The 23890-nt window shown below is 49.4% G+C and overlaps 2 protein-coding genes across 4 annotated transcripts; both read left to right on the forward strand.

The window, feature by feature from the left end:
• Positions 1 to 63: 63 nt before the first annotated feature.
• Positions 64 to 7464, forward strand: cbr1 (carbonyl reductase 1). The gene is made up of 7 exons (XM_080507734.1): positions 64 to 187; positions 1299 to 1413; positions 3132 to 3301; positions 3391 to 3498; positions 3584 to 3792; positions 7113 to 7166; positions 7253 to 7464. The coding sequence occupies exons 2-7, from the start codon at positions 1301 to 1303 to the stop codon at positions 7424 to 7426; spliced, it is 828 nt and encodes a 275-aa protein (XP_080363860.1). The 5' UTR covers positions 64 to 187; positions 1299 to 1300; the 3' UTR covers positions 7427 to 7464.
• A 792-nt stretch (positions 7465 to 8256) lies between these two features.
• tjap1 (tight junction associated protein 1 (peripheral)) lies at positions 8257 to 23491 on the forward strand. Of its 3 annotated transcripts, XM_080507731.1 has the most exons (10): positions 8257 to 8732; positions 9739 to 9818; positions 12426 to 12604; positions 14704 to 14732; positions 14815 to 14976; positions 15437 to 15503; positions 20062 to 20169; positions 20259 to 20342; positions 20420 to 21148; positions 21239 to 23491. In XM_080507731.1, the coding sequence occupies exons 3-10, from the start codon at positions 12485 to 12487 to the stop codon at positions 21872 to 21874; spliced, it is 1935 nt and encodes a 644-aa protein (XP_080363857.1). In that variant the 5' UTR covers positions 8257 to 8732; positions 9739 to 9818; positions 12426 to 12484; the 3' UTR covers positions 21875 to 23491. The 3 variants fall into 3 exon arrangements, with proteins under 3 accessions (XP_080363857.1, XP_080363858.1, XP_080363859.1); XM_080507732.1 differs by lacking the exons at positions 8257 to 8732; positions 9739 to 9818 and adding an exon at positions 11902 to 11915; XM_080507733.1 differs by lacking the exons at positions 8257 to 8732; positions 9739 to 9818; positions 12426 to 12604 and adding an exon at positions 12611 to 13591.
• Positions 23492 to 23890: the final 399 nt, after the last annotated feature.

The following is a 23890-nucleotide window of genomic DNA, read 5'->3' on the forward strand; positions in this document are numbered from 1 at the left end:
ATGTTTACCCACGTGTTCAACATTTATTTCCGGGTATGCGCAGTGAGGATGCGCAAAAGTGCTCCAGTCTCCTCGTCGTTTCGCCTTTTTGTCACTTTCTGAACATATCCGCGTTTCTTTCCAGCGCACTGCTTCCTCCACCGCGTTCTGCAGCCCCTCGGCACCTCCACCACAACTCCACCTGCAGGTAAAAGCAGCCGCTTGCTTCGTCAGGTGGTCGTTTTTTTTTGCAGTTTAGAGCACTTTAGAGCAGCTTCCACTGTGTTTTAAGAAACCCGAGATCTGATAAGGTGGATAAAAAAACAAAACGGCGTTATGCAACATTATAAAGTCTCACCACGCAGCTGGAAAGACACATACCTCTTGTTCTTCAAAGCCCCTGGGGAATCTTGTCTTAATAGTTTGAGAAGATTAATTTGTGCATCATTTCACACATTGGCCTCTTAACACATTTATTTTTTTTACGAGATCAAGTGTCATACAAGGGGTCATCCTGCATGTTCTCATGGAGATTCTTTCTCATCAGTAATGTATGAAGGATTGTTCTCATTTTGGTAACTTGTGCTGAAAAGAAACCAATATGTAGGCTATTTAATTTGAAAGAATGTTGTTTCTCTACCACCTTTCAGACACGATTCACAGTTTTAAAAACAAACGCACCAAAACAATTATATTAAGAAAAGGCGTGAAGAATAGGATAAATCAAGTAAACGCTTTATTATGATAGAGTTAATAAGATCAGGAAAACGTATCTTTTGTCTCAGTTAATAATCGTAGATTGTCTTCGTTTAGTTAAAAGAGGATAACAAAAGAAACGATTGCAGTGATTTTAATTGAATTAAAGAAATGTTCTTGCAACATAATTGTGTCAGGTATGTTGAATTATATAAAAAGATTGCTAAGATACATTTTAAAAAGGTTCTGGGAGCACAGGGAAAAGGGTGTGACCCGGAAGTGATTCCGCTACAGAAGAACCTGTTTTTTTTTTGTTTGTTTTTATTGCAAATGTTTAACTGATTGCAGTTGTCTGGTATGTATCTTGGTTTCACCTCTGTGCCACTTCCACTGGTCACTCCTGCTGTGGGACTGAACAAACCCTATGAGACAATAAGGGGAGTGTCAGTCTTTGTAAAGTTACAAACGTGTTGTTTTAGGAGCAAAAGCGTCCTGCTTGGTCTAAAGTAGCATTTCTCTTCACTTCAAAATGTCATTGCGGTATAAATGAGTCCATTAGAGCTCCATGAAAGTTGAAAAATATGCGAGTTAATTTCCTGATCACTTTATCTCTGTGTTGGCAGACATGTCTACCAAGGTTGCCGTGGTAACGGGCAGCAACAAGGGCATCGGTCTGGCCATTGTCCGAGCGCTGTGTTCACAGTTCCAGGGAGACGTTTACCTGACCTCCAGAGACGAGTAGGTATCGCACCTCCCCCCGCAACACCTTCACCTTCGCTTCCAGTGGATGTTCACTCGTTCACTCGTTCACTCGTTCACTCATTCACTCGCTCACTCGCCTCGTCTCCTCCCAGCCCAACTGCTCTGTATGCACAAAAGGACAGATTCCCTGTTCACATGAAGGACTGCACAATATACCCTGACACTCCCCTGCTAGCAGTGTCAACATGCGCAAACTACAAATGGAAAAAGATGAAGATTAGATTAGAAGATTGATTTGTCACACGCACGCACACACACACACACACACACACACACACACACACACACACACACACACACACACCAACAAAGTGTGAGTGAAATGCAGCGACTGTCTACCAGCCACTATGAAGATGAAACATGTCAAAATATGCAAACGATTTAGAATACGAAAGAAAAGCACAAAAAATATATATCAATGGGTAAAACTATCGTATAAATTCACTGGAAGCATCAGTGTTTCCTAGGCTGAAGGAAGCTCTAAAGGAAGCATCAGTGTTTCCTAGGCTAAAGGAAGCTCTAAAGGAAGCATCAGTGTTTCCTAGGCTAAAGGAGGTTCTAAAGGAAGCATCAGTGTTTCCTAGGCTGAAGGAAGCTCTAAAGGAAGCATCAGTGTTTCCTAGGCTGAAGGAAGCTCTAAAGGAAGCATCAGTGTTTCCTAGGCTAAAGGAAGCTCTAAAGGAAGCATCAGTGTTTCCTAGGCTAAAGGAGGTTCTAAAGGAAGCATCAGTGTTTCCTAGGCTGAAGGAAGCTCTAAAGAAAGCATCAGTGTTTCCTAGGCTGAAGGAAGCTCTAAAGGAAGCATCAGTGTTTCCTAGGCTAAAGGAAGCTCTAAAGGAAGCATCAGTGTTTCCTAGGCTAAAGGAGGTTCTAAAGGAAGCATCAGTGTTTCCTAGGCTGAAGGAAGCTCTAAAGGAAGCATCAGTGTTTCCTAGGCTGAAGGAGGTTCTAAAGGAAGCATCAGTGTTTCCTAGGCTGAAGGAAGCTCTAAAGGAAGCATCAGTGTTTCCTAGGCTAAAGGAGGTTCTAAAGGAAGCATCAGTGTTTCCTAGGCTAAAGGAGGTTCTAAAGGAAGCATCAGTGTTTCCTAGGCTAAAGGAGGTTCTAAAGGAAGCATCAGTGTTTCCTAGGCTAAAGGAGGTTCTAAAGGAAGCATCAGTGTTTCCTTGGCTGAAGGAAGCTCTAAAGGAAGCATCAGTGTTTCCTAGGCTAAAGGAGGTTCTAAAGGAAGCATCAGTGTTTCCTAGGCTAAAGGAGGCTCTAAAGGAAGCATCAGTGTTTCCTAGGCTAAAGGAGGCTCTAAAGGAAGCATCAGTGTTTCCTAGGCTAAAGGAGGTTCTAAAGGAAGCATCAGTGTTTCCTAGGCTAAAGGAGGTTCTAAAGGAAGCATCAGTGTTTCCTAGGCTAAAGGAGGCTCTAAAGGAAGCATCAGTGTTTCCTAGGCTAAAGGAGGTTCTAAAGGAAGCATCAGTGGTTCCTAGGCTAAAGGAGGCTCTAAAGGAAGCATTGAGCCTCCTTTCCTTATCTTAGTGAGGATTCCAAAGCTCCTTATCATCATAAACACTTCCGGGAAAAGTGGCTAGGAAAGGAGATATTCAGACGCTCCCCACCCATGTTTCCGTTCAAATGATTTTGTCAGTCTTCAGCTCCAAAAAGCTCAAATGGACAAACGCTGGTTGTCTGCTGTGTTGCAGAGGTCGTGGTCAGGAAGCCGTGACGTCTCTGAGTTCAGACGGCCTGAATGCAAAGTTTCACCAGCTGGACATCAACGACCCGAACAGCATCACCGCCGCCGCCGCTTTCTTCAAGGAGAAGTACGGAGGAGTGGACGTCCTCGTCAATAACGCCGGCATAGCATTCAAAGGTGATGACACACATCCAGTCCGCAGAGGAACCCTGACGACGTTGGAGTGTAAACGGGGAGGAGTCACCTTGTTGTTTGTCTCTTCTCAGTGGCAGACCCGGCTCCCTTCGACGTGCAGGCCAAGGACACCCTCAAGACCAACTTCTTCGCCACCCGAGACATGTTGACTCACTTCCTGCCGCTCATCAAAGCTGGAGGTACGAAGCGAACCACTTCGGATCGCGTCTGTTGGACGAAATATTCCAATATTGACACAAAAGGCGTCAATCCTGTGTGTTTCAGGCCGCGTGGTGAACGTCTCCAGCTTCGTGTCGGTCCGCACTCTGAACCAGTGCAGTCCGGCGCTGCAGCAGCGTTTCCGCAGCGAGGACATCGGCGAGGACGAGCTGGTGCAGCTCATGCAGCAGTTTGTGGACAAAACCAAGACCAACGAGCACAAAGAGGCCGGCTGGCCGGAGACGGCGTACGGAGTGTCCAAAACCGGCCTGACGGTATGAAGCAGCCACAACACCTCACTCAGTTTACACACATTGATCAGAAATTGTGTAAAAAAGAATACAGAAAAAGACGAATGAAATGGATTTCTAGGAAGTCCTCTTTGATTGTTTGAAATGTGACGAAAGACGTTTAAAATTTTTGTCCAACTTTTGTCCGGTTTGAACATTTTACAGTTCCGACAGTTTTAACTTTACGTAAAAAGAAATGGCAAAAACGTCTGATTTCATGGAATCTTACAGTAGTTTGAGATGCTGTTTTTTTTTTCTTTTTTTCTTTTTTCCTAAGATTTATAAGCTGAAATTGCATGGAAAAAACCCCAAAAAAGCAGTAAACTATTTTAGTTTTTGTTTAATGAATGTTAAATATATGCAGGCGTTTCAATGCTTGAGTTAAATTGTTTACGACAGTGTTGCTCGTCGCCACGGACAAACAGTCCCTCCACCTCCTGCACTGCTCATCTTGTTCAGGTAGTAGTAGAACCAGGAGTTCTGTCAGTAGATGGATGATAAGAACAGTGTTTCCTCCGTGGCGTCATGACTCGGTGGTTTTATTTTGACAGTCACCGGTAATAACAATCCAGCTTGGCTGTCTGTCAACTGGAATGTCCTGTACTCCCTGTGTGCGTGTGCGTGTGCGTGCGTGTGCGTGCGTGCGTGCGTGCGTGCGTGCGTGCGTGCGTGCGTGCGTGCGTGTGTGTGTGTGTGTGTGTGTGTGTGTGTGTGTGTGTGTGTGTGCGTGCGTGTGTGTGTGCGCGCGCTTTCATTATAAAAACAACCAAGGCCAACATGTGACCCAACATGTGAAAACTGCATTGTGCCGACCGTTTCCGTGTAAACGGAAATTATTTTCAAAACGTTGTCAAAAGCAAGGAAGATGAAGAATGATTTGAGAACAGTTTAAATGGTATACACTCAAACTTTATGTCCTAAAAGGAAATGTTTGGAAGTTGTGTAGCTCTACTAAGTTTGCATGTAGTACAGTTTTTTGTCCAGGGCGTAGGAATGAGTTTAACATTGTGGGAGACGCATGTTGGAAACCTGACAGATTCATGAATAGTTTAGCCAGAAATGTGAAAAAATTAACTATTTCGCAAGCCACTCCGAAAAACCACTTCTCCCTCTTGCTCCACAACAAAACTGCTTGAGACTTAAACAACGCTTAAGGATTACGTCATCACGGGACTTGCTAGCAAGCTAAATATTTCAGTAGCACAAAGACACATTTAGTATCACATAGCAGCATAAATGTGAACCATTTTAAAACTAAACTGGGAAACAAAATCACTCATTGGTCATGATGGATCATCTCACCACATAAATATTCAGAACACTCACGAGGTATTGCTGCTGATCACCGAATACAAACCTTACCTAAACCTTTATAGTACTGTGAAATAATGAAATAATTATTGAAGGGCCTCACCCGTTCTTTTGTTCTTGATCAATTATAATCAATATGTATAATCAATAACAGTTTTTTTTTTTTATTCTCTATGAGTTTTTATATTTTGACACAATAAAACATACAGAACATTGTAGAACAGGGAGTGACCGGTAGATAACAATTACTTCTCAATTAAAGAAAAGATATCAACAATAAAGATGAGAGAGAGAAAGGAAAGACTAACTACAGTCTACATTCTGAGTATGGAATTGGGCCTTTTTGCATTGGTGTGTGTCGCCCTCTTACCCCAACATGCATCAAACCAGCCATGTTATCATTAACCAGAGCAGTCAACTCTTCCATCCTATAGATTTCCACTGTGGTTTCCCACCATAATGTTAAAGTTGGTATGTCCGAGGAGAACCATTTCTTAGTTATAGTTGTTCTGCTTGCTACCAGCAAGGCACTAAGCAAACAATTATCTTTTTTCTTTTCCAGTTCTGTGGTACACATCCAAAAAACATAGTTTTCATTTCAAAGGCAAATGTAGAGTTAAGAATTTCCTGCAGTGTTCCATGAATGTCTGTCCAGTATTGTGTGATGAAGGGGCAGTCCCACAAAACATGTGTGTGGTTTGCGCCTTGATTTCCACGTCGTCTCCAGCAGACGGGTGTTTCCGTCGTAGTGAGTCTTCTGAGATGGAGTGATAAAATACCTGATTGTAACTCTCTCCATCTTGTAGAAGTAGTACATTTCCACTGAGATTTACATCTCAAAGTCCATTCATCTTCTGATATATTTACTCCTCCTTCTTTCTCCCACAACGCCTTGACATGTGTAGTTGAGTGGGGCTTAATGTTTGTTAGACATGTATACAAACTCGAAATCATTTTCTTATTGGTGTTTCCGTCATCTGCGGTTTATAAAGTTTACCTCACACCCTGAAGCTCCACCTCCTCTCCCGTCTCTTCTCTGGATGGATTACAGTTCAGCTCATCGTGAAATAGTTTATGTTTCAAAAGTATTAGGAGTTAATCAATATTTCACTCATCAATTTCAGAGCTGGACTGAGCTTCACCAATCTCTCCTCCTTCCATTGCTTCACCTGCTTCACTCTATGTTCTGTCCTTCTGATGAGACATTTTACACATATCTAATATTTGCCGCTATGTGATTATTGGGGAAACAAATGAGCAAGACGCGTCCCCCCAGGTTCACATGCCCATAGTTATATCAACCAATTGCTTCTAAATCTGACTGTGACATAAAGTTACTCAAACAGGAAAAAGTCTTAAAAAGAATTGCTTCCCGCAAAAGATTTTGCTTCTGCACAGAGGATAAACCAATACGGGAAAACAAGACCGTCACCACTCATTTCCAAGCCGCACTTTCTTAAATCGATCACACCAAATTCGATTTGTTTACAACTACTCCAGAATTTGTAGCCATCAAACATTGGATCTGTTTTTTATCGGACTGATTTAATCTTCAGAAACCTGCCGCAAGGGTTTCTGGGATATCAAAGATGGTGTGGTGGCAACTCAAGTGAAAATATCAACATTTGAACCGAAAAATAATAAGCCAGACCGCCTCAAACAAGAGTCTTCAAGCTACAAGACTAGTCCTGAATGTTGTCAAGCTGGTCATTAATCATTTTTCCAGTGCGAATGTGACACCAAGACAAACCCGGGGGGTTTTGTGTGAAATTTAAATACTGGAAATATGCATTTGCCTGAGTGTAAAGACGAATTTCATTCAGAGGTATAGAGATGTCCATCAACAACTAAAACTGGATCCAGAAATGTAAATCTTTCCTGTGTGGATTCTGGTGGAGTGACTTTAAGTAAACATGGGAACATTCCTCCCCCGTGGCTTTAGGAGTGAACGTTTTATTTTGATTGTAAACGTTTGTTCCCGTTTGTCTTTTCAGACTCTGTCCATGATCCTGGCTCGCCGTCTGTCCAGGGAGCGACCGGATGACGGGGTAACTGCTTTGTGCTGAACACACATCCACACCACATCGCACAGAAGCTCAACTCATTGAACACCTTTCTCGGGTTTGACCTTCAGATCTTGCTGAACGCCTGCTGCCCCGGCTGGGTGCGTACAGATATGGCAGGTCCCAAAGCCCCCAAGTCGCCCAAAGAGGGCGCCGAGACGCCGGTGTTCCTGGCCCTGCTGCCGCCCGGCGCCACTGAGCCTCACGGGAAGTTTGTTTCTGACAAGCAGGTCCAGACATGGTGAAGACACACTGGCAAAAAACAAATAAAGTTTGGATTACACAGTTTCCTGTTTTCTTTTTCCTCTGACTTTGATTAAAAGTTTTATAAAACTTGCCTAAAAAAAACTAAAGCCATCCTGAACGAATCAAATGTACCTTGTTGCTATTTATTAAGTCAAATAAACTAACTGAAAACCATAAGTTCATGAATATTTTGTTGAACAGGGACTATCACTGAAATTCTCTGTCACAAATTAACCAGCTGAGCAGAAACCCGGTCATAACGAAGAAACCTGTTGTGTAGTTTTTTGTTGTTTTTCTTTTTTCTTTAATTAAAGAATCAGAACAATTGAATGGTCGAAATGCAATGAAAATTCACAGGATTAAAAATTCGATTATAAACATCTAGCAACACAAAAACGCCTCCATTATGGAAAATCTGCCCTGTGACATTTCAAAAAGAAACGATTTAGTCTTTCTTTGGTTTGCTTTCATTAAAAATATTTTCAAATTAACTATGTGAATATGGGCGCAGAAATCAATAACATGTCAATTATACAAAGATCGAGAAAAACAACTAAAAAAAAATCCAATAGTGACAATAAAATGACAACCCCATTTGGAAGATAAACAAAAACGGATAAGTAAAACATACAAGGGGATTATAACATTCGATTATATTGTGTATATAAATTATATTCAGATATGTTTTTCAGCCTGGGCGGTATGTGTAGTTTTTCCTTTTTTTTTCTCGTTGCTTTGGTCATGTGGTACAGTTGGCCTGTGACGTCACTCCGCAGGACGTTTTGGGGTGGGGGGGGAATTCCTGAGGATTACCCGTCATGCCCCGCGGGTAAAGATGGCGACAGTGGAGTAGGGCGAGAGAACTTTCTCCGCGGAGCTCTTACTCGATATACCCCGCCTGTCGGAGCGTCTCCTCCGGCCACTGGTCCTCGCCGCGGCCCTGTGCTCCTCCGCGGGAGCTCTGACTGGATATACCACGCCTGTCGGGGCCACTCCTTCGTCCGCTGGCCGCGCCGCGGCCCGGTGCTCCTCCGCGGAACTCTGACTCATTTTTACCCCGCCTGTCGGAGCGTCTCCTCCGGCCTGCTGTCCCGCCGCGGCCCAGTGGTCTGCTGCCCGGTACTCCGCCGCCGCGTTCCAGCCAGGATCAGAAAACTGCTCGCCGGCCTTGGATCACTTCGGAACGCCCCTCCCGGACGTGTTCGCCTCCCCCCCCCCGAGGAGCAGAGCGGAGCTCCGGCTTAACTTTCCTGCGCTCTCGGGAGCCTGTCATTGGATCCAGCCCGGCCCGTAAGCCGCTCCCGGGTAAGGAGGTCTGGAGCTCACTGTGGGGTGGAGGGGGGGAGGGGGGTGGTGTGCCGGTGCACCGGTGCAGCTGGGCCCCGGTCACACCGGCTGCTTGACTGGGCCGCGGGAGGGCGAGTGCGGGCCGCAGGGGATCTCTGATCAAAAAATAAATAAATAAAAAAACCACAACCTGATCCATAGGAATGATGCAGTCCGTCAGGAGCCACAGTGAAGGATCCGAGCAGGTCTCCCGGGGTCGACCCTGAACACCCACAAGCTCCCGGGCACGAGCTGTTGTGTGCAGCACTTAGTGAACTGTGCTGTTTTAATGAATTAATGAATAATCACTACGACTCAACTCAAGCACATTCCAATGCACACAGGCTGGGCGGCGCGTGGCCGCTGCGTAACTCTTTACTTTAGTGCAGAACATCGTCAGACTGTTCCTCCAAAGTTCCCCTGAGCTGTTCGTCACAGGTTCAGAACGTCAGAACAGAGGAGTTCATGTCGTGATGCTGGTGGTACGTCACGGTGCGACCCCACAATGAAGCACACGATGTGACATCACGGTGCTGATGTGACGTCATGGTGTTGGTGAGACATCAAATTGATGCCAGTTGATTAAAAAAAAAAAAGTAAGGTCGTACGTCCCTGTTTGACCTGTTTTTGCTCCCTAGATCTTGGTAACAATCAGGTGTGTGGTGGTTGAAATGTATGAATCTTTTATTTATGAGTAGAAGTGATCAGTTTGTCCTCCGCCCGTCCCGCCACTGTTTCCATCCCCATGAATCATTTAAACACACACAAGTATCACTCGCACACTCTTGACACTGTGCTGCTGGATCTCTGGGTCCTTCGGGGACCCGCAGAGGAACTCGATTAGGTTTTTAGCCTTTTTGCTTTGCCAGCCGGTTTTAATATTGCCGGCCTCTGATAGCTTCTGTTAGTGTGTTTAGAAAGCCTGTGTGGCCGGCGTTGCACTTCAGGCCTGCGGTCAGTTTGATCTTGTCTCCCTTCGTCTCAGGTGTCGGCCGATCACAGGTTTGAGTCTCGGATCCTGCAGGAGGAAGAAAAGGATGAGGAGCGCTGCACGCTGACGCTCAGGTGAGGATGTTTGCATGTTTACTCGTTGAAACGTCGCCTCCAAACAGATGAAACTGAAGGTTCTCAGTTTCAGCTGAGACTGGAGTTTCTCCAGTCTTCTGAATTGGAAAGAGCACCGAGCTGTGGAAGTAAAATGCAATCTAAAAAAAAAAAAAAAAAGCGGCCTCCTCTTCGTCCTTTCATATTTTCCTCCTGTGAGCGGTTCTGTCCTGCTGGCTCGTGTAGCGTCGCCCACACTCCTTCACCGAGGGTGAACTGTTTCAAACCTTGCCATGCGTCTCTATTGTTATGGCTGTACAGAATAGATCCAGTAGATGGCGCTGCATTTTATTGGTGTAATATTGAGAATCAATGTGTCATCAGATGTATTACTCTGTTCAACACTGACCCCGCTGGTCATCAGAGGTATTACTCTGTTCAACACTGACCCCGCTGGTCATCAGAGGTATTACTCTGTTCAACACTGACCCCGCTGGTCATCAGAGGTATTACTCTGTTCAACACTGACCCCGCTGGTCATCAGAGGTATTACTCTGTTCAGCACTGACCCCGCTGGTCATCAGAGGTATTACTCTGTTCAACACTGACCCCTCAGACCATCGGGGGTATTACTCTGTTCAACACTGACCCCTCAGGCCATCAGAGGTATTACTCTGTTCAACACTGACCCCGCTGGTCATCAGAGGTATTACTCTGTTCTCAGTGCGCCTACGTCACACACATCATGTTTTTCTTACCTCCGTTGGTTGTGATGGTTCTTGTATTCTACAAGGTGGGGAAATGTCACATTCCATTTATATTTGTTGATGAATTGAATTTCACAATTTAACTGAGTTTGGATAATTGAATAAAAAAAATTTTTTTTCCCTCCCCATAAAGCGGCTCAATTATGGAAAAACTCATAATCACGATTAATTTGGGCAGTATTGAAATCACGATTATTTACACGATTATATCTTTGAATTTAGAACATTTATTGAACATGTTTTTAAAAAACTGTCCTGTTCCTGTTAAATATATAGAAATATCTTGTAATGTAGTATTAAATAATAAACTGTTGTTCTGCATTCAGTCTTTTTAAAACAATAAATAAATAACTTTAGATACTAGTATAAACCACAGTAACAATTCATGTTGCTTTACATTATATGTTGATACTTTGGCCGTCCTGTGAGGCAGTGAGGTTAAGTACTCAAACGTAAGTAATGCTAGTAGCCACCGTTAGCATGACTCAACTTTAAAATGACACGTAACCTAAACCACTGGTGTGACACGCTGTTATCATCATCATCAATATATATTAGTTTACGGCAGGTATGTCAACGGCGAGCACAAGAGACCATACATTCATAACTTTTTTGGGAAATTCAAAAGTAGTAACTTACCACTAAGTAGCTCGCGCGTTCAGGTTAAATGTGATGTCATTTCCTGTCTGACAGGCTGCACCGGGAGTGCCTGAGTGGCGGTCCTGCAGCCAAATGCACGTCTCGCAACGAAAACACCACATGATCGTTTTTCCTCCATTATATGAATGTTGCAATTGTCTGGAGCCGTAATCGTGATTAAAATTCGATTAACCCTCACCCTTTAGTGAACAAATATTTCTCCAGGCGGAAACACACGGAGTCAAGTTGTTAAAAAAGCTTCAGCAGATTTGAAGCCTTCATTATTTCGTTTTTGGACTCTACTCAGGCGCCTCGTCACTGGTCTGGTAGCGCCCAGCCTTCGCCCTGTTTCAGAAGTCCTGGAACAGAAGACACTCTGCTGTCTTCTATAAAACACAGTAAAGACACTGCGGGACACCAGTGATGTCCTTTTGTACACTCATAGAGTGTGTCGGTCAGTCTCACTCTCTGGAATCACCACGGAGAGTGACGGATCGATGGTCCCCTCATCGGATTGGTGCCCTGACAGCCCACTGAAGTCATGTGACCTTTACTAAATGGAGCAGAAGGTCACAGTTTAGATTTGAGTTCAAACTATCTTCTTGTGCCTCCTGACCTCACCTGGACACTGAGCAGGTCTGTCCCTCACCCTAACCTGGGAGGCTTGAGACTTTCCTCCATTCTTCTAGAATCCTTCCGCTCCAGCAGTCAGGTGAGCAGATCTTTAAGCGAGATACACACAGACGGGTCATACACATCATACACATGTGAAAAGTCTCCAGTGTCCACTTGATCCAAACAAGACGGGCTCTGTCCTCCTCTCACCATCACTTGGTGTGCTAGCTGTGTCACAGGCTAACATTTACTTCATGCAGATCAATGCAGCTGCTCTTGTCCTGGAAACAAACTGAGATCGATGTTGGCGCCTGAGGCTCACATGCACACACACACACACACACACACACACACACACACACACACACACACACACACACACACACACACATGTCGTCACAGTGCAGCCCTGGGCCTGGTCCTATGTGGAAGGTTTGACGTTGATGTGGGGCGATTGAGCATGGGCCAGCTCGGGGGGGAGAGGACGTTGCAGGAGTCACTTGGTGGTCTCCGTCCAGTCGGGGTGGAGGCTTTGTAGAGGGCGGTTGGTTGGCGGGCGGTCAACGGGCGTCGTCTTGCTCCACTCATGTCCACATTCTCCCAGCAGGACCGCGGGACAAACTCACTGACGGACAGACGAACGCCTGCAGGCGAGCAGTGCCCAGGATGACTAGCGCCGCCCCGGCGAGGAAGCCGTACCGAAAGGCCCCGCCGCAGCACCGCGAGACGCGCCACGGCCCGCCAGCCGCCCAGCCGCCAGCTGGCCCCCAGGCCGACCCCGATCAGGTAAACCGACTCCTCCCCGACACACCTCCACCCTCCCCGCAGCGCCCGTCTGGTGTGGAGTCGTGGCGCGGCTTCCAGTCCTCGCCGCCGCCGCCGCCCTCAGACAGCGAGCTGGACGTCTCCAGCCTGTCCAGCCTGGAACTCTCTGTCCCACCGCCGCCCTTCAGCGGCCACGCCCGCCGGCCCCACCCCCACAGAACCACAGCGGTCGGCGTCACAGTGTCCGACTATAGTCCCCGCAGCGCTTCTCCACGCACTTCGAGGAGCTCCTTCGGTGGACGCCAGAGTCCGGCCGCGGCCAGGAAACTCTCGCCGAACTCGGACCCCAAATGGCGGCACCCGAGCCAGACTCACCCTCGCCGTACCGCCGACCCTCCGAAGGGCATTCTGAAGACCCCGACCACGCTGGCAGTGGAGCGCACCTATGACATCATGAGGAAGTCCAAGTCAGTGGAGCTGCTGGATGACAGCGGTGGGCGGGGCTCCCGCCTCCCCACGCGCTCCGTGCAGCCGGCGTCACGGCGGTCCTCGGCCCCGTCCTCTCCGAGCCGCGCCGACTGGAACTGGAAGATTCAGGTCCTTGAGGAGAAAGTGCGCTTCTCCAACTTTTTGAACGAGATCACCGGCCGGGTGCTGAGCCCCGCCCACCTGGCGCTGCTTGGCCGGCCCCTCTCAAGAGAGAAGGACGGCACCACCCCCCAGAGTGGACGTCGCCCCGTCCTCAGGACTGACCAGACGGACAGACCCGCCACGGACAGGACGCGGCGCTGGGACGACTGGGCGGCGTCGCTGCGGCGCCCCGACAGCTGGAGCCAACCCCTGCGAGAGGAGCGGGCGGGACGGGAAACCCCGCAGCGGCAGGAGGGCGTCGGCGAAAGAGCGGGGCTTAAAGGGGCAGGCGCAGCGAAGACCGACGTCCAAGAAATGAAGGAGTGTCCAAGACGCAAACCGTCTCTGTCCAACCTGTCTCTCCTGTCCCACATCAAGGTACGTCAGAGGAGGAGCAGGAGGAGCGCCACTTCCGGTCCCCGCGGCTCCTCCTGCTCCTCCGACATGCTCCCTCCTCTTGTCGGCCGGCAAAATGTTGATTCTCTGACTGTCCTCGTCCCTCCCCCGACAAACCTTCACCCCTCCTCCTGGCACTGGTTTTCTGGGTAAACGTGAGGCTAAAACAAGCCGACTCTCCTCCGTTCAGCTCTTCTTCACCTTCTCCCTGGTGATGGCTCCTCCCACTCTTTGCCGTGGGGCCAGTGTACTCGGTGCAGCAGGCTCATTGATTTTTGAGCGGGCGGTCGATGGGGGCAGCACAGCGGAGCCGCCGGGCGCACCCCAGTCACATGTTGGCAGTTGGAGATCAGCTGTTTCCGTAACTTTTATCGACGCACCCCAGCAGACCCGTGCTCATGAGGTTCCTCTTCACTTATTCCGGTAGTCGCCGTCTTCCTGGGGGAGAACGTGATTCTGAACTCCTGGAAGCTCGTTGTCGTCGCCTCACCTCTCCACCCAATAACCCCGCCACCCTCTCCACAACGTGTCTCAACGACGGCAACAGTGGTCAACTTCATGCTCCAGATGGAGCTGCAGAAGCCACTCATGCTTTTTGGTTTAATAGGGCGATGTGTGAGATTCGTCCATTATGAACGACATCATTTTGAATAGTTTTCACGTTGTCATGTGGATGCAGATGTTTCCCGTGTGGACGGGAAGGAAGAAAAAAAGAGTTTTTGCTCGAGAGGACAGGTTCTGATTCTCTGTCACTGTGGAGAAAGCATAGATAACGTGACCTGCTGTTGATTAGCTTCCATTTGTTTACCCGAGGCTGGTTTTGTCTTCTGGAGGTAAGGGTTAACTTCAAACTTCAAAAGAAGTCCAGGTAAAGTAAAAGAAGAGCAGTGAGGAAGCTCTGCACCGAACCTCGGTGCTGCAACAAAGTCAAAGTTCAGTTTTATCGTTCCGTCAGTTAGTATTGTAAACCCTTCCTCCTTATCAAGGATTGAGAATGTCTGACTTGAGTAATCCAGATAACGGAGAGATATCCAGGGTATGTTGAGCCCGGTTTGTGGTTGACCTGATGTTGACTGCGCTCTGCTCTGTTTCAGGAGGCGCTCTCAGACTCTGACAGGATCAGGTGAGGATCAGGTTCACTCGGGGTCCAGTGTCTCGGCTGCGCCGTCACTGTGATCTCACCACAATCACCTCCCGTTACCCAGAATCCTCCAGCAGCAGAACGAGGACCTGCGTCGCCGCCTCTCGCTGTCCACCCACAAGATGGAGGCCATGGAGGCCGAGTTCGACGGCAACCGTCATTACATGGAGGCGGAGCTTAACCGAACCCGAGATGACCTGGACAAGATGAGGGACAAGTTCCGCAGGTGAGAAAGACGAGGGCGGATTCAGTTGTCTTCTTGGTCTGGTGCTTTCTTTAACGTTGTGTCACGGGAAACTGAGTCGTAACGGTCAGGTGACCCGGCTGTCAGTCCACAACGACTGCACTCAGCAAGACTCCAGCTTTCTATACAAAGCTCCAAATACAAGACAGTCATCAGGAAGAACTTTCAGAGAAAGATGAATCAAACACACCTGAGCAAGCAGAGGAACCCTGCAGAACCAGAGTAGGAGGAGGAACCCTGCAGAACCAGAGCAGACGAGGAATCCTGCAGAACCAGAGTCGGAGGAGTAGACTTTCTACAGAACCTGACTGAGTCAGCAGTTTAAACCTACAGCAAGCTTAATTGAATAGAAAAGTCTTGAGCCTGACCTCTCTATCTCTCCCTCCCTCCCTCCCTCCCTCCCTCCCTCCCTCCCTCCCTCCCTCTCTCACTCTCTCCCCAGACTGCAGAACAGCTACACAGCGTCCCAGAGAGCCAATCAAGATCTGGAAGAGAAGCTTCACGCTCTGGTAAAAACTCACCTCAGCCCTGATTGGTTACCATCTGTCAGTTCCTGTCAATCACCTCCAAGTACTGTATTTTCTGCACTATAGAGCGCACCTGAAAATAAGCAAATACAATTTGAAAAAAATGCTATATAAGCCGCACTTGACGATAAGCTGCAGGTGGCCACGTTGTAACAGGGCAAGAATTTCACTGCAGGAACACGGGGATTGCTCATGTTTTCATCAATTCTCGCAAATCTGTCTGTCATGATGCTGGAAATTCCTGCACACAGGCTGTGTTGTGCCTCATGCTCCTGCTGTGAAGCCTGCAGACACAGACACGGAGACATAATCAGCTTTATCTGGTTGATAAAGTATTTTATCGGATAATTGCCGATTGTGATTCTGAGAAGGAAGATTCTTCAGCCACAGAGTCCAGCGCTTTAGTTTACGTGATTCACCTGAACTCATCATTCACTGCAGTCACCTGCTGGAGCTCAGGACCTCGTGAAGCAGCACAAATGTCACTTTTAAGGCAAGTTTTGGAGAAGCAGAGGCTAAAAACGGCATGTATCTACATGAGGAAGTAGAATCTGGAGGCATGAAGCCTGTTAACCCGTACAAATCCATAAATGAGAAAACATGGTGTTATAAGCTGCAGGGTTCAAAGCGTTGGGAAAAAGTCGTGGCTTATCGTCCGGAAAATACGTTACTCATTGATCTGTGCTTGTGTGTTGATTCTTGTTGTTTGTCACTCGTTTTCCACTCACGCTGCTTTCTGACTGATGGATTCATCTTCACCACCTTCATCCTCTTCATCCTCTTCATCAGGCTGCTGTCAGCCAGACCTGGGTTCATGCAGTACGGTTTCATTCATCTCCATCCTCTCATCCCCCTGAACCCTCTCATCCTCCTTAACCCTCTCATCCTCCTTAACCCTCTCATCCTCCTTAACCCTCTCATCCTCCTTAACCCTCTCATCCTCCTTAACCCTCTCATCCCCCTGAACCCTCTCATCCCCCTGAACCCTCTCATCCTCCTGAACCCTCTCATCCTCCTTAACCCTCTCATCCTTCTGAACCCTCTCATCCCCCTGAACCCTCTCATCCCCCTGAACCCTCTCATCCTCCTGAACCCTCTCATCCTCCTGAACCCTCTCATCCCCCTGAACCCTCTCATCCCCCTGAACCCTCTCATCCCCCTGAACCCTCTCATCCTCCTGAACCCTCTCATCCTCCTGAACCCTCTCATCCTCTCATCCTCCTGAACCCTCTCATCCTCCTTAACCCTCTCATCCTCCTTAACCCTCTCATCCTCCTGAACCCTCTCATCCTCCTGAACCCTCTCATCCCCCTTAACCCTCTCATCCCCCTTAACCCTCTCATCCTCCTTAACCCTCTCATCCTCCTTAACCCTCTCATCCTCCTGAACCCTCTCATCCTCCATCCTTATGAATCCTCTCATCCTCCTGAACCCTCTCATCCTCCTGAACCCTCTCATCCTCCTTAACCCTCTCATCCTCCTTAACCCTCTCATCCTCCTTAACCCTCTCATCCTCCTTAACCCTCTCATCCTCCTTAACCCTCTCATCCTCCTGAACCCTCTCATCCTCCTGAACCCTCTCATCCTCTCATCCTCCTGAACCCTCTCATCCTCCTGAACCCTCTCATCCTCCTGAACCCTCTCATCCCCCCTGAACCCTCTCATCCTCCTGAACCCTCTCATCCTCCTGAACCCTCTCATCCTCCTGAACCCTCTCATCCCCCTGAACCCTCTCATCCCCCTGAACCCTCTCATCCTCCTGAACCCTCTCATCCTCCTGAACCCTCTCATCCTCCTGAACCCTCTCATCCTCCTGAACCCTCTCATCCTCCTGAACCCTCTCATCCTCCATCCTTATGAATCCTCTCATCCTCCTGAACCCTCTCATCCTCCTGAACCCTCTCATCCTCCTGAACCCTCTCATCCTCCTGAACCCTCTCATCCTCCATCCTTATGAATCCTCTCATCCTCCTGAACCCTCTCATCCTCCTGAACCCTCTCATCCTCCTGAACCCTCTCATCCTCCTGAACCCTCTCATCCTCCTTAACCCTCTCATCCCCCCCTGAACCCTCTCATCCTCCTGAACCCTCTCATCCTTCTGAACCCTCTCATCCCCCTGAACCCTCTCATCCCCCTGAACCCTCTCATCCCCCTGAACCCTCTCATCCCCCTGAACCCTCTCATCCCCCTGAACCCTCTCATCCTCCTGAACCCTCTCATCCCCCTGAACCCTCTCATCCCCCTGAACCCTCTCATCCTCCTGAACCCTCTCATCCTCCTGAACCCTCTCATCCTCCTGAACCCTCTCATCCCCCTGAACCCTCTCATCCTCCTGAACCCTCTCATCCTCCATCCTTATGAACCCTCTCATCCCCCTGAACCCTCTCATCCTCCTGAACCCTCTCATCCTCCTGAACCTTCTCATCCTCCTGAACCCTCTCATCCTCCTGAACCCTCTCATCCCCCTGAACCCTCTCATCCTCCTGAACCCTCTCATCCCCCTTAACCCTCTCATCCTCCTGAACCCTCTCATCCCCCTGAACCCTCTCATCCCCCTGAACCTTCTCATCCTCCTGAACCTTCTCATCCTCCTGAACCTTCTCATCCCCCTGAACCCTCTCATCCTCCTGAACCCTCTCATCCTCCTGAACCCTCTCATCCCCCTGAACCTTCTCATCCTCCTGAACCCTCTCATCCTCCTGAACCCTCTCATCCTCCTGAACCCTCTCATCCTCCTGAACCCTCTCATCCCCCTGAACCCTCTCATCCCCCTGAACCCTCTCATCCCCCTGAACCCTCTCATCCCCCTGAACCCTCTCATCCTCCTGAACCCTCTCATCCTCCATCCTTATGAACCCTCTCATCCTCCTGAACCCTCTCATCCTCCATCCTTATGAACCCTCTCATCCCCCTGAACCCTCTCATCCCCCTGAACCCTCTCATCCTCCTTAACCCTCTCATCCTCCTGAACCCTTGCATCCCCCTGAATCCTCTCATCCTCCATCCTTATGAACCCTCTCATCCTCCTGAACCCTCTCATCCTCCTGAACCCTCTCATCCTCCTGAACCCTCTCATCCCCCTGAACCCTCTCATCCCCCTGAACCCTCTCATCCCCCTGAACCCTCTCATCCTCCTGAACCCTCTCATCCTCCTGAACCCTCTCATCCTCCATCCTTATGAACCCTCTCATCCTCCTGAACCCTCTCATCCTCCATCCTTATGAACCCTCTCATCCCCCTGAACCCTCTCATCCCCCTGAACCCTCTCATCCTCCTTAACCCTCTCATCCTCCTTAACCCTCTCATCCTCCTGAACCCTTGCATCCCCCTGAATCCTCTCATCCTCCATCCTTATGAACCCTCTCATCCTCCTGAACCCTCTCATCCTCCTGAACCCTCTCATCCTCCTGAACCCTTGCATCCCCCTGAACCCTCTCATCCTCCTGAACCCTCTCATCCTCCTGAACCCTTGCATCCCCCTGAACCCTCTCATCCTCCATCCTCCTGAACCCTCTCATCCTCCTTAACCCTCTCATCCTCCTGAACCCTTGCATCCCCCTGAACCCTCTCATCCTCCATCCTTATGAACCCTCTCATCCCCCTCAATTCTTCATCTTCCTGAAACATCTCCTCGTGTCCCTCCTCATATTTTTTTGCTTTCTAACTAAAATCTGTGCAACTTTAAAGCCTCCTCCAGCAAACTGCTCTCTGAGAACCCAGTGTTCTGTGGGTAATATCAGTCTGTAAGATATGATGGGGCTGCTTGTTTAGGAGGATTTTCAATTCAGTTGTAAATTTAACAGGAAGCCAATGAAGAGGAGCTCATATTGGAGTGATGTGATCTCTCCTGCTGGTTCCGGTCAGGACTCTCACTGCAACATTGTCAATCAGTTTAAGAATTCTCAAGCAGTTATTGGGAGGCCCTGATAATGAGGAGTTACTCCTCTAGTCTGGAAGTAACAAATGAATGAATACACAAATCTAATTATCTGGTTTCACAGATCAATTCATTTGTGTATCATCTGCATGTCAATAGTGTTTCCTGATAATATTTCGTACAGGAAGCATGTATAATGTGAAGAGTACAATCTCGTGGAACTTTTGTTTGAAGTAATCATTAAGATAAATTCTATATCCTGACTGAAAAGACTCAAATATATTGTTTTTGCATAAATGGTTGCAAAGTAAATTTTTGTCCCAAAACTTGGATTAGAAATCTTTTCCAAGTTCATTAAGTCCATAATAAAAAATAAAAAAAAGATTGACTTCTCTCCAATATAACAAAGAAAAACAAAGCAGCCCTCTTTGGAAAAGGTTTTTATTGACGTTTCTCCCGGCTGAAGCAACATAGCTGTGGTCTACGTATGTGCAGGAATCACACAGCTCAGCATCCTGATTTCTCTCTGTGGTTTCTGACGCGGGAGCCGCATGTCAAAAACCCGCCGTGCTTTTGTGTCGGCTCAGTGTGAGCTCAGTGTTTGACGTGAGGACCGTGCATGTGTCAGGCTCCTGATCGGCCTATGTTTGCCCCGCCCACAGCTGAGGAAGGTGGAGCGGGACAAAAGGACAATGGACGTGGAGATCGTGGAGCTCACCAACAAATTACTGGACGCCAAAACCACCATCGACCGTCTGGAGGAGCTCAACGTGAGTTCAGTCTATTCTGTGTCTGTTATTCTATGTAGAGTCAGAAAAACTCACCATCTCTCTCTCTCTCTGTCTTTCTCTGTGTGTAGGAGCGATACAGACAAGACTGTAATTTGGCCGTTCAACTGCTCAAATGCAACAAGTCGCATTTCAGGAACCACAAGTTTGCTGATGTAAGTGTATTGTTGAGTGTAAGGCCCACACAGCACGGCACAACCAGACAAGTAAAACTGTTTCGTCTCGTGTGTAGCTGCCATCAGAGCTGCAGGACATGCTGAACAAACACATGAAGAGCAGCCTCCCCGACAGAAGCCCCGCCCACCCCGCCCGAAGCCCCGCCCACCCCGACAGAAGCCCCACGCTCTCCGAGAGAAGCCCCGCCCCCGGCGCTCAGGATGCCGACACGCTCAGCCTGACCCCGGGCGACGTGGTGCCCACCTCGGTGATCGCCCGCGTGCTGGAGAAGCCGGAGCCGCTCCTGCTCAACTCGGCGCAGTCCAGCAGCTGCGGCCGGCCCGTCGCCGAGGACGTGTTCGTGCACGTGGACATGACCGGCGCCGAGGCCCGGGGCCGCGACGACGGCGCCCGGGAGGCGGCGCAGCAGAACGGCTCGTGCCGCAGTCAGAGCAGCCTGGAGGAGGACGCCGGCGGCGCTTCCACCTTCGAGAAGCTCAACCCGTATCCGCCGCCGCCGCCGCCGCACCCGCTCTACCCGGGACGCAAGGTCATCGAGTTTTCCTCCGACGACAAGGTGAAGATCCCCAAGAACTCGCCGCTGCCCAACTGCACCTACGCCACGCGGCAGGCCATCTCCCTGAGCCTGGTGCAGAACGAGGACGACCGCGCCGCCCCCTCCAGCCCCGCCTCCTCCTCCGGCGGCGGCGGGTGCGGAGCCAGCCAGCGCTCGCCGCCGTCACAACGGGACCTGGCCAGTGAGCCGCTGTCGAGCCAGTCCAGCCCGTTCAGCAGCCCCCCGCAGGTAAGGCCCGGCCCGACCCGCTAAGCCCCGCCCACCACCCCACAGGTAAGTACGGCTAATTGTCCGTTGTCTCCGTCCCCCCCCCCCCAGGCGCCCAGTGTGCTGGCGTCCTCCGGCAGCTCGGAGGAAGACCTCCTGGCCAACTGGCAGCGGATGTTTGTGGAGAAGATGGCGCCGGCGTGCGATACGTCGCTGATGCACCGCACGTCCTTCAGCAGCAACGCGGCGCAGGACATCCACCGGAGGCGGCCCGTGGGAGGGGGCGGGGCCTCCCCCTCCGACCACCACCGCGCGGCGTACTCTGACGGCGAGGAGTGCTCCTCGGCACGCAGCTGGACGCCGAGCCGCGGCTCCAGCCTCGACACCGACACCGACACCGAGACGCGGGCGGGCCGGCGGCACGATGCCGCGGACGAGGGCGTCCGCGTGCTGCTGGAGCTGGAGGCCGACGCCGGCAGCGGGGACACGGCGGTCACCGTGGCAACGGCGCCTGGGGACGGCGGCGGTGAGGTGGAGGAAGAGGATGAGGAGGAGGAGGAGGAGGAGAGAGACATTCTCCCCCACAGCCTCCCAGTCCTCTCTCCCCGCCTCCTGAACTATGACCCCGCCCACCCCGCCGCTGCACCGCCGCGGCCCCAGAAGAGCCCGAAGAGGATGGGCGTGCACCACCTGCACCGCAAGGACAGTCTGACCCGAGCCCAGGAGCAAGGCACGCTGCTGGACTGACCCCAGCCCACAAGCACAGGATATAGCCATACTGTGGACACACAACGAGACATGCACACACAGTAACACACGTTTGTACCACAACGGAAATGTGCAACGGCAAAACTCTCTTCAAATTTGACGACACGACACTGGTGCTGGAATCCACTGCACTGCACTTTCTCACCCCCCCCCCCCCCCAAACAGCTGGTTGTTCTCTGCACACATGTATGTGTGGTTTCATTACAAAAACAAGCAACAGCTCCCCCTTGTGGCCTGGCACTCCAACTACTTTTGTGTCTGTCTGCTGCTGCAGTGTAAATGCAACACTTTTCTTTTACACACAAGGTGTTGTCACTTGAAACAGTGTAAACTGGGCTAGAGGCCCCCCCCACAAACACACACACACACACACTGTGCCTATCTCTCTGACGTGAATTGGATGCCGGTCTGCTGACAGACAGACTTTTATTTTGACAGCCGACATGTATTAGCCCCTGCCCAGAGTCCGCACACCTTCACTACATACTGATTGTACACGCTGACTGTACACCTTCACTACACGCTGACTGTAAACACTGATTGTACACACTGATTGTACCTGAAGGGGTTTTCAGAATGTAACCATCAACATTTCTCTTATTGCTGTGACATCACACTTTTTTTTTTTTTTTTCAGTATTTTTAGTTTTGTCTGTGGTGACCTTCAGGGGTCAGACAGGATGTCTGTGGTGACCTTCAGGGGTCAGACAGGATGTCTGTGGTGACCTTCAGGGGTCAGACAGGATGTCTGTGGTGACTTCAGGGGTCAGACAGGATGTCTGTGGTGACCTTCAGGGGTCAGACAGGATGTCTGTGGTGACCTTCAGGGGTCTTGATACATCCACATGAAACATTTCCTGCATTTGCACCATTCAACAGTCAAACTGTGGCGCTACGTTGGATGTCAGTGTTCAGTCCCTCTCTTGGCTCATTTCTAGATGTGTTGATTTGATTTCTAGACGTGTATTATTTTAAAAACTTGTTGATTTATTTCTAGATGTGTATTTTAATAACCTGTATTATTTCTGGATGTGTATTTGTTTTCTGGACCTCCCCTCTGGTTCTGGTTCTGGTTCTGGCTCTGCCTCTCTCAGACGTCCTCCTCAGATCTGATGTTCGATCCAGATGTTTCCAGCTGCCGTGTTTCACAGAACAGGTGTGTGGTGATTGGGTGACGGTGACAGAACCGCAGCCGTCGGGAGCCGCCGTCCAGGTGCATCATGGGACATGGAGTCATGTGACACAGTGAGCCTCTTCCTTGGATGAATCATGCCCACAGTAGACAACCGTGTTGGGCTGAGCAAACTCCATGTCCCAGCATGCACCCTGTTGCTCTGATCTTCAGATCCATTGGAGCTGGGGAGGACGAGAACATCGAGCTCAATTTGAGGAGCGTTTGTTTTATCCACCTGAGATTTGCAGGATAGTAGCCCCGCCCCTCCCCTGTGGAGCTTTCAGATTAACGTTTTGTTTATTTCATGTTTTTGAGAAGTCTTTGAATGAGAACAAACAAAAAGACTGTTAAAATCTGCTGATTTTATTTTCTCAATTTGTAAACTGATGTATATTTTAAAACAAATAAAGTATTTTAAATGTAGCTTTGTGTTGTGTTTGTTTTGGGTTTGGTTTTTTTTTACCAGGAAGTAACTTTCAGACCATAGATTTTTAGAAATGTCTGGTGTGGTCCTGCAGTGTGTCATCAGCACATTGAACAGAGACACAGCAACTGGAGGATTCACACACTGATGAGCTTCATTGTGAACAGATCCCCGTGGAAACAGCTGATGAATCCTTCTAACTCCAGGAGCATTGAAGGTGGTGATTGGCTCCGGCCCCGGGTGTCAGACCAACGGAAACTTTCCACCTGAGTGGTCTGGTGCTAGACCACCTCCAAAGCCTGACCACATCAACGGGACCAGGCCTCATGGTCTTCATGGGCCACAGACCTTTTAGACGGACTTGGATCCATTAACTATGTTGGAGATGCTCTGCATCA

Source organism: Blennius ocellaris (assembly GCF_963422515.1).
Source record: "Blennius ocellaris genome assembly, chromosome: 13".
Lineage (NCBI taxonomy): Eukaryota > Metazoa > Chordata > Actinopteri > Blenniiformes > Blenniidae > Blennius > Blennius ocellaris.

Coding starts and splice junctions, on each gene's coding strand:
- cbr1 (XM_080507734.1), top strand. CDS start 1,301: ATGTCTACCAAGGTTGCCGTGGTAACGGGCAGCAACAAGGGCATCGGT. Junction 3,793..7,112: donor TGTCCAAAACCGGCCTGACG/GTATGAAGCAGC, acceptor TTGTCTTTTCAG/ACTCTGTCCATGATCCTGGC. Junction 7,167..7,252: donor GGGAGCGACCGGATGACGGG/GTAACTGCTTTG, acceptor TTTGACCTTCAG/ATCTTGCTGAACGCCTGCTG.
- tjap1 (XM_080507733.1), top strand. CDS start 13,037: ATGAGGAAGTCCAAGTCAGTGGAGCTGCTGGATGACAGCGGTGGGCGG. Junction 14,977..15,436: donor ATGAGGGACAAGTTCCGCAG/GTGAGAAAGACG, acceptor CTCTCTCCCCAG/ACTGCAGAACAGCTACACAG. Junction 20,343..20,419: donor GGAACCACAAGTTTGCTGAT/GTAAGTGTATTG, acceptor TCTCGTGTGTAG/CTGCCATCAGAGCTGCAGGA.